General features: G+C 56.0%; 2 protein-coding genes across 2 annotated transcripts; both read left to right on the forward strand.

Annotated features, from left to right (window-relative positions):
• Positions 1 to 73: 73 nt before the first annotated feature.
• Positions 74 to 2,630, forward strand: CSUI_008520 (uncharacterized protein). Its single transcript, XM_068068649.1, has one exon. It carries the CDS (start codon positions 758 to 760, stop codon positions 2,177 to 2,179), a length of 1,422 nt encoding a protein of 473 aa, XP_067919374.1. The 5' UTR covers positions 74 to 757; the 3' UTR covers positions 2,180 to 2,630.
• A 396-nt stretch (positions 2,631 to 3,026) lies between these two features.
• CSUI_008521 (high mobility group protein) lies at positions 3,027 to 9,017 on the forward strand. Its single transcript, XM_068068650.1, has one exon. The coding sequence runs from the start codon at positions 4,017 to 4,019 to the stop codon at positions 4,554 to 4,556; it is 540 nt and encodes a 179-aa protein (XP_067919375.1). The 5' UTR covers positions 3,027 to 4,016; the 3' UTR covers positions 4,557 to 9,017.
• The last annotated feature ends 2 nt before the right edge of the window (positions 9,018 to 9,019 follow it).

A 9,019-nucleotide genomic window follows, 5' to 3' on the forward strand; every position in this document is an offset into this window, starting at 1 on the left:
TGCTAACCAGAGTCGTCGGTTCCTCTTTTTGGAAAGGGGGAACTATCTCCCGTGAAATTTGGCAAGAGCAGCGGAACCGACGACTCTGGTTAGCATAAGAGCGCGAACCCGCGTGTCCTGGTGGGGCTAGCTGCCTCGTCTGTTCAGCTGGGCTTCGTGTCGCCGTGGAGGCAACCGCATGTTGTCCTAAACTCTCCCTCTCTTCCGACACGCCATCGGTCCACGGTTCGCGTTTGCTATTCTGCGAGAATTCGCTTTTCAACCTTCTTCTGTTGCCTACGGAAGGCCCGCGACAGATCAAGAGATTCTTCGTCGACTTCGGATCAGCGGCTGCAGGGCGGTTCTCTCGCCACGTCTTGCTGCAGTTGGCTGCAGTTGTCTTCGTGCGAGCCCCTCTAAATTCCTTGTCATATCTGAGTCATCAAGATGCTCAGCTTCCGGCGAGTCATGGTAGCCGAGGCAGCCCTGACACTTCCAGGAAAGCCGGAGAGCATCCCTTACCGGCCAACGGCCGCACAACTCTGTTCAGCGTCTGGGCCCTAGGGTTTCCTCTTCTTTTCACAGCTGCGCCAACAAACCAGCCCAGTACACGACTCCGTGTTCCATTAGCTCCACCTGGTCGCTCATTGACGGTACTTGCAGGCTTTCGACCTCCCCTACCACGACATGAGCTTCACAGACTACGCTTAACAACGCGGTCACCCAAACAGCTTCATTCTCTATCTCCCCTTGGCTACTTCTCTGTTCCGTCGGCAGAATGTCTCCTTCAGTTTTCTGGACAGGTCTATTTTCCACAGAGCGCTCCTCCTCTGCCAGCCACAATTTTCGACGTTTGCGCGCCACCATTCTTTGCACGTCTTATTCTCTCACTTGTGCTGTGTTAGCCTCTTCGTGCTGGCTTGAGAGCGTCAAGGCCTCCGGGACTAGAAGAAGTTGCTCTATCCTCTCAGGTGTCTGCACCCGACAGTCTGTCTACAGAAGAGCGTTCGTCCCCCCTTGCTTGCTTGTGGTACTCCTTGTACTCATCGCTGGTTGTACTCGCCTATCTTCTTTTCCCTGCGTGTACGCTCTCTCTTCCTCGTTATCTCTGGACCGTGGTGCACCTTCCGATGTCTCGGATCCACGTCCGGGGAAATACGTCATCTCGTCTTCCGCTGTTGCTCCCAGCACGGAAGTAAAACAAAGTCTCCCGGGTGAACCAGCTGGAGCATCCGCGCGCTTGATGGAACACACTGGAGAGGACTCCGAGATTCTCGGTTTGGATACACCGGCTTCGTCCTCGCGTACGTCAAGGAACCCAGATGGGGCCACGGCTACTGACGCCGATCCTGGGAACTCGTCTTCGTATGGGTACGGGACCAGCGGCGTAGGAGAGCACGGGCTTTCCGGTTTCCTCAGGTGGGTAGGTGGGGATGAAGATGGCTGGATTTGGGCATCAGGGGAGGAAAACGTGAGCTCGTCCTACAGCGATGAGGGCGTCACTCCAGAGGAGGCGACAAGGCTGAAGCTTTTGCGGGAAAGAAAGGCCTTGGATGCGGAGAAAGCACACAACGGTAGCTCGTTTTTTGGCGTCCGGACCCAACTGTTGTCTCTCCTCGACGTGCAAAGTGGACGATTCACTGCAGATGAGTTGCTTGACATGGCCGAACAAGAATCGAAGCAGTCAGGACCAGACGTACGCACTCCAGAAGAAAGGCAACAGCCCCTTTTTGGCCAGCCCCTGGATAGCAGAAAACTATATTACCGAGATGCTGATACGGATACGAAGGCGACACCCTCCTTGTTTTCCGTTCCTTCCACTCAGTCGGGGAGGGGTCCCGAAGCGAGAGAACACGAAGTTTCTGGCCCTGCTTCGTACCCGCAGCACCCCAGACGACAGGAGCTACCTCACGTTGCTCCGATGTCCTTCATCAACTGGCAGCTCTTGGGTGCGACTATGTCCAACCCGGCCTTGCAGGTAACAGGAAGTCCACTAGCTGCTCCCCCGATTGTCTTCCGCCAGCCAGACCCCGGGCTGGCGTTGAGCCACCACGGCAAGCTTGTGGCGGTTATGGCTGCTGTCATGGTGATCGGGCTGGTCGTCTTGCTTCTTTGCTGCTTTATGGTGCAAAGAAAGAGAGCACATGAAGCCTACATGAGAAGGCCGCTGACGGTGCCGACCGGGGCACGCCGGAGCTGAACAAATTAGAAGCAAAAGAGTTTTAGCTGTAGCAGTAGCTTTCCTCATGTGCGGGCCCCGTGCATTCCTTGAGCTGAGAATCTGCTTCAACCTGTTTTGAGGTTCTGCCCAACAGTTTTGGCCGTCCAACGGTACTCCTCGGACGGAAAACCTGTAAGTGCTTCCTACTTGAAAGGGCTGTCGGCCGCTGCGCAAATCTTGGAAGCGTGTATGGATATCCGGAAGCGCGGCTTTTCTTCTGCAGATAACGTAGTAGCACCCGTGGTATGTGGATGGTTGGCTATGGCCTTGAGTAGGCACCGCCTCTCCGGGACACCTAAGGCGGCACTCGTGCTTCTTGTTAGCGCCGGCCCCTCCTCTGCGATGTAGCGGCAGGACGGTGCCAGAGCAGCAGCCTCCGTTTGTAGGTCCGCAGTCAAAACAGGGTAGCTTACGGTGAGCCTGTGGCTGAACGAAATATTCTTTGCGCGGAGGTACCTTGGCTACGGAATCCACTGACTGGAAGCATCAGGGTGATTACCAACACCCGATACATGCAGGTATGGTCTCCGGGGCCGGCTGCGTTAATTGATGTGGACAAATACTTTTTGCCTACGGGATCAGGTCTTCGTTAAACTTTTTTTTAATATAGTGAAAATCGTCCCCAGTTCAAAACTGCTTGTTCAGTCTAGCCTCTTTCCCAGAGGTGGTTTCGTGGAGACGCATTCTTTCAGTAGTAGCGGTTCACCTCTCCGAGATGATGAGTGCGGATACAGCGTCACTCGTCTCCGAGGAGACTTCTTTCTCACCGTGTGCAGCACTTGGCCCGGCGGAGCATCCACCTGCCGTAGAGGGCGAATTTGAGAAAGGCCTAGTGCGGTGAGTAGAAATGTCGCAGGAGTATCACGCAGCCTGCGGAAGAGAGCTACATTATCGAAACACGCTCTAGTACCACACTTCAGTCGAACGTACCGATTTTTGTTCTGCCTTGGTCCGCCGTCACAAGCTTAGGCCTGACTACGGGGTTTTCCCACAAGCCGTTGCTGGAGATGTCTTAGTTTCCGCAAGTCCAACCCTGCGGATACTCATAACGTTACTGAAGGAGACTGCAGTCATGTTTACAGATGTACTACTTGGCGCTACTTCGATTTTTTTTCGGGGGTTCAAGACACGGCCGCGCCCATCAGAAGGAGCATGCGGCGCAGCCGGGTCAGCCAACCCGACGGCCCGGGGAGTAACACCACTTGTCGGGCAGCGATACCGCCTTGATTCTTGATGGGCATTGCTGTCTTCCAAACACGTTCGCCTATTTCCTGTGTTGCAATAGTCATTGGGAGAAGGGCGTCGCTTTACGCTAGGGACTGGTTTCAAGCAGCCGGCTGCTACGCTGTCCAACCGGTGCGCGCGTGCACCGAATGAAGACACCATCGTTTCTTTGCTAGCTCGCGACGTGTTTGCATCGTTCTGAGTTGCCAAGCAGATGCGTCGACCTTTTGACAGATTCGTTTCTTTAGCTCAACCAGCCGTTACACCGCGCCGTGTGTCGCTTAGCTGGCTCAGGCGAAATGCTGTCTATTCTGAAGAACGAACTGGTAACGGACGCCTGCAAAAATGACGTGCTCATTCGCAAGCAGGAGCTCGACTGGTTTACCCGCAACTATTGGATCATCGCCACGCAGGCAACAGTTGTTGCTGGATTTTCTTTCCAGCAGTTGTCCAGCCCCGCTCCCGATGAGGCTTCACTCTGGTCCGCGGTCTTCCACATCACTCTTACCAGCCTGAGCTTCGTTCTGGCCCTGCAGGTTATTGTGCGCTGCACCTTCTCCTGTATTCTTGCACCAGGTGAGTTAAGCGGGCGATGACAATTGTTGCCGCGCTTGCGGATAAGTCCCCCCGGAGCACTCTGGCCCCAGTCCGGAGAAGACGGGAGGCGGACCAGTTCAGCAGCAACGGGGTTCCTAGTCCGAGCCGCAGTGCGTTGTCACTGCACGGTCGTTTTGGTGTTTCCGTGGAGCCCGCGCTCAGAGACTTCGTCAGTGGCGTACACAGCTGGCCGCGACAGCATCGACGTCCACACAGCTCAGCCTCCTGCGCTCGGCTGGGGACAAAAGCCTTGGATCCCTGGTGCTTTCTTTTTTCAGGTCTTGCTCTGCGAGGTCCGCAGGGCTTCAAGTCAATGGTAGAGGCAATCCAATACCTGCAAAAGCAGCAGGACCGAATCCTGTGGTGCTTCATGGCCTCTCTTGCCTGTTTCGTCTTGTCAAGCTTTATGATCATTTACGTGTTCGGTCGCCGGCAACGACTCGCGATCCGCGTGGAGACTGCTCTGCTGTTCGTCACTCTGGCAATCGCATTCATGTCCGGCCGAGCCATTCTGCTCTTCCAGCACAGAGGGTAAGCAGCTTGTTACACGCGTACGTCGGTTTCTGGCGCGTTTGGGTGCGACCACCCGAACCGGCTACAGGCAGAAGAGTAGTAGCTCGCTCCATGTAACTCCTAGAGGTCGCTTGGGCCGCCCAGCTGAGTGCGAAGCATGAAGCTGGTCACTTGCATTGACCGCACCTACCCTTTCTTCTGTCTTCGCTGCTTCGCTCAGTACAACCCGCAGTGGTGTAAGCACGATCGAGGAGACGTTCGGCAGGATCGGCGATATTGACGCAATGGTTGGACATCACCATGGAAGCGCCGTTCCTGCAGGCAAGCTTCGCCCCATTTGACAACGCTCCACAGCTCGGGTTTCCCTTGGCCTTCTAGGGGGATTCGCGGGGAAGGAGCCCCGCTGTCGCATAGTGCTGCCCGCTCTCGGGTAGTTTTCTGCACCTTCCGGTCGCGAGTGGACGGGAGGGAGTTCCCCAACTTGCTTGCACAGTGTTCCTCGCCAGCCCTGCGCGCGGCACTTCAAGTACTTAAACGGCATGTAGTCGTGCTTGCGTTGTGTTAGAGCCGTTTTCGATAGCTGCCTCGGTACATCTTCTGATCCGGTATGCAGCTGCACGTTGCTGTTGCTGCACCGTCCAAACGGAAGCAACACACAGGAGTGGCTGGCCCTGAGCTAACGGAGTGCTACGTGGAGGACACGTCGTCCTGAGAGCTTCACATGTTTCAAGATGTTCCTGTCAGGAGAAGGTCCGGCATCTAGGAAAAATAGTCACCTTCCGGCGACCCGCTGCTTCTGACTCATCCGCTCGGACCGTCGCCGGAGACCTGCTATTCCTGTCATTCAGACAATGGACCTGCCGAGAGCTCACCGTTCTAGAACAGACCCGAAGACGACAGTCCGCCATAAGGATGCGCCTGCATATGTGAATTTAAACCTTAGCCAAGATCCTTAGCGCTGTTCGTCTGGCACGAAGTTACCTGGTGAACTAGAAATCTCCTGCGCAGCCCTGTATTCCAAGCCACCTTGTGTCCCAGGTTCGTCAGCTCTCGAGCGGGTAAACGACTGCCGCCACAACCCAGGGATTCTGCGCCAGGTGTTCTCGAGACATCGTCTTGTAAGCACACCTACCGTGTGTGAGCACACAGAGATGCGAAGTAAACACCGCCGTCTCCCCGCCTTCGAAGACTTGCAGTCCCTCGTTTCTGCAGGAAGCCGTTTCGGGGACTGAACTGACTGCGCTTCTCGACAGAGCAGAGGAGACCATAGGCGGCACTGACCTTCGAGCCTTGTGGCTGCCACCACGTCTGACGAGGCAGCCCTTCTCTCTCCTTCGTAGACCGCCGCTGAAATGTGACCGAGCCTGGCAACAAGTACTCCGAGTCATCAGAATGCCCGTTCCCGATGTAGCCTAGTAGGGTGTGAAGTGCGGGAACTGGACTAGGGTTTGACCAGTAGCTCGGGTCTAAGTACCAGCTGTCCCTTATGGACTCGGCACGGTCCGCACACTGGCCTGCATCTTCCCGTTTGTTCTTCGGCGCCTACCAGCTCTCGCTGCGCATTCAATCCGACCTTTCCGGTACAAGGTCTGCTTTGTTCGCGGGTCCGTCTGCCACTTCAGGGAGCCAGTCCAGACCCTACGTAGCTCATACAATTGACCCATTATCGGCCTACCCGAAAGCAGCAATGTGTTTCCGGCCCTCTGCTGGGAGATCTTTTTTTTCCCGATTCTTCTGGTGCCACGTCCTTCCCGATCAGCACTTTTTTTTCCTTCCATGGTGGTCTCTCGGCCCAGTTGCGCTCAGTGCTTCCCACCTGGCAGTTGGCCTCAGGCAGGAATGCCCTCGTGATTACTTTTTTGGTCCGGTACTCCGTTCCGAAAGACGAGTGAGTCTACCATGTTCTGCCGTGTTTAACGAGTCTGTCCTCTTCGCCTAGCGTGGCCCTGGGTTGCGGGAAAGTAATGGAACCCAATCCGATTTGTCGGAATGGGCTCCATTACTTTCTGTAGCCATCATCCGAGCTCTTTCCTCCCACGGTGACTTCGGCTCTCCTACTAAGCCATGCTTCAACGTGCGGCCGGTGGTTCGCCGGTGGGAACTACCGAAGCTCCCCGGAACGTAAGTCGATTTTGCAGTGGGTTCTCTCTCCATCTCCAGAATTCGGACTCCCAGTTCTTGTAACCTTGATGCTGTTTCTCGACTCTCCTGGTTCGTATCTCGTACTTTACAAAGACTTTTGTGTGGTAGCCTTCCAACGATAACCGTCTACCCGGTAAATGTGGAGTCAGAAATTCTCGCTGACAGCTGCACAACCGCGGAAGGCACCCTTACGGGACTTAGCTGGCTCGGAGACAAAGAAGTCGTTTGGCGACTTCGGTAAAGAAAACCGAGAAGCGTGCATCACCGCGCGACGTCACAGCATACGAGAAGTCGTATAGCTTATAGCATCCACGCAGATTATGTACACGACCAGGATTTCCCGCCTTTCCCTGCGGACCGTAAAAAGTGATTGCCGCCTCGTTCGCATACGGGCGCTCCGCTGGAAAGATGCCGCACTGGGAACAGGTGCTGCACCAGATTCTGCTGTCCCCCACTATGGGGGGGGAAGCTTCGGAATATCTCTTCGGCTCCGCTGTCTCGGTCCAATGCTGAGCTCGAGAGGACCAATGTTATTTTATTGTACGCGGTTGAATCGCACACACATACCCCAAAGAAAAGAGAGCAAACCGACACAGATGACGTTTGACTGGAAAACTGCCTAGCCAAGCAGCATTCCACTGATATTTCCCGGGGCGCTCTACCTCTCCTCTGCCGTATCAGCCCATGGGAGATCCTCGCATCGGCGGCATCTCAGACATGACGCCGTCCAAGGCACCCAAAACTGCTTCACAGAGCCACCACAAAGGGACGCTACTCCCTGCGGGACTTGGATCTGCTCGATTACCAGCGGAATCGAGATTGAGGCGCGCAAGCGACGCGGCCAGTGCACGGCGGTATGAAATTCACATCTCGAAAGCCAGATTATCAGCGGCAGAACCCAAATTATCAGTACCAGCAGAAGCACCTCTACCCGACTGGCGGGGACGTCGGATCCATTTGACACCGAATTTTTCAAAAATAAGTAGAAAAGCAACAGTCGAGAAAGTGGCTGATCCGACCGCAATACCCACAAGAGTCCACATGCTCAACCCCGCCTCGCCTGATATACTAGCTGTGACTCCGATAGCCACTAGCCATGACAGAACTATGAGTAAATACATCAGGCGGTCAGACCTAACAGATGAAGTGGCCTGAGACCCCGAGGAAGAGCCGGGACGGTCAACGGTGGAGACGTGGATTCGGCAGGCATCCTCGTACGAGGGAGGAGGAGGAGGTTCCTCACCCAGAGCTGTATACTGTGGCGGGGCACCCCACATTTCCAGGGGGGGGATCTGTGTAGCTTCTTCGTACGTCGGCAGCTCCGCATTCACTTCGGCGCCGTCGGATGGCTCTGGCGCCAGCCTTCGAACTATGCCTCCAGGAAGTCTGTGCCGACTCCCTTTCTCTGGTGTGATACCGTTCAGACACCGAATTAACCGGTGCAGCACCGCTACTGCCACGACAACAAGAAGTGCAAGGGCGAGTGCATTTACCATGTGTCGAACACCAAGGGCCGCATGTGCACGCGAGTGCCGGCGACGGCGGAGCGACGACACTGCCTTTCCGAAGTCACGCCCAATTCTTCCCCGTGCCTTCCGGATGTCCGTCTCTGCTTCGCCTTTCGCCTCTCCATTGTGCGCTCTCGGTGAGGGATGCTCGCCTAACGCGGGACCCAGTGTAGTCTTGCCCAGACCGGAATCCGTGCGAGACACATCAGCTTCGACGAGTGCGGACAAAGGACCAACTAACGCCTCCATCTCAGTACCGGGATGAGTGCCTCCACTGCGGAGTATTCCCGCTCGACGCGAGAGGATCCTCGTTGCCCAAGTGCACGCCGGACATTACCGGGCAGCGCCGCTGCCAGGACTGCCTCTGGCTACTCCGACCACGCGACGAGAGTAAGAAGTCGACTAGTGAGAAGTCAGAAACCCGCGTGCCACGCGAAGCAAAGCTGAGCTACCACCGCGACTAGGGAAAGGGGAGCAGATGACCGCCCGGAGCTACTGCATGTCCCTAGGGCTGTCCAAGCACGCCCGCTCCCGCAACTTTACCCCGCGGAGAGCAGGCTGGCCCGGAAAACTGCGAGAGGCGCGAAGTTACCACATGGAAGAGAAGCACTGCAATGACAGAGCAACAAGAAAGCAAGCCGGCGAGTTTTGTTCAGTCGCAGCCACGCTCCTGGACGAGCACTGTTATTTGAAGCCTCTTGCAAAAGCAACTACAGCCAGGGCCGACAGATGACGCCGCGTGCTGCAGGGACGCGGTGTCGTAGCCACCCCAGACGTCTCCGACAGTGCGAGGCCAGGGAGCGGGGCCTTGACGGACTACATGGCGTGAGAAGCC

Source organism: Cystoisospora suis (assembly GCF_002600585.1).
Source record: "Cystoisospora suis strain Wien I chromosome Unknown contig_4793, whole genome shotgun sequence".
NCBI classification, from domain to species: Eukaryota; Apicomplexa; class Conoidasida; order Eucoccidiorida; family Sarcocystidae; genus Cystoisospora; species Cystoisospora suis.

Excerpts from the sequence above, each read along its gene's own strand:
- CSUI_008521 (XM_068068650.1), top strand. The coding sequence starts at position 4,017 with ATGACAATTGTTGCCGCGCTTGCGGATAAGTCCCCCCGGAGCACTCTG.
- CSUI_008520 (XM_068068649.1), top strand. The coding sequence starts at position 758 with ATGTCTCCTTCAGTTTTCTGGACAGGTCTATTTTCCACAGAGCGCTCC.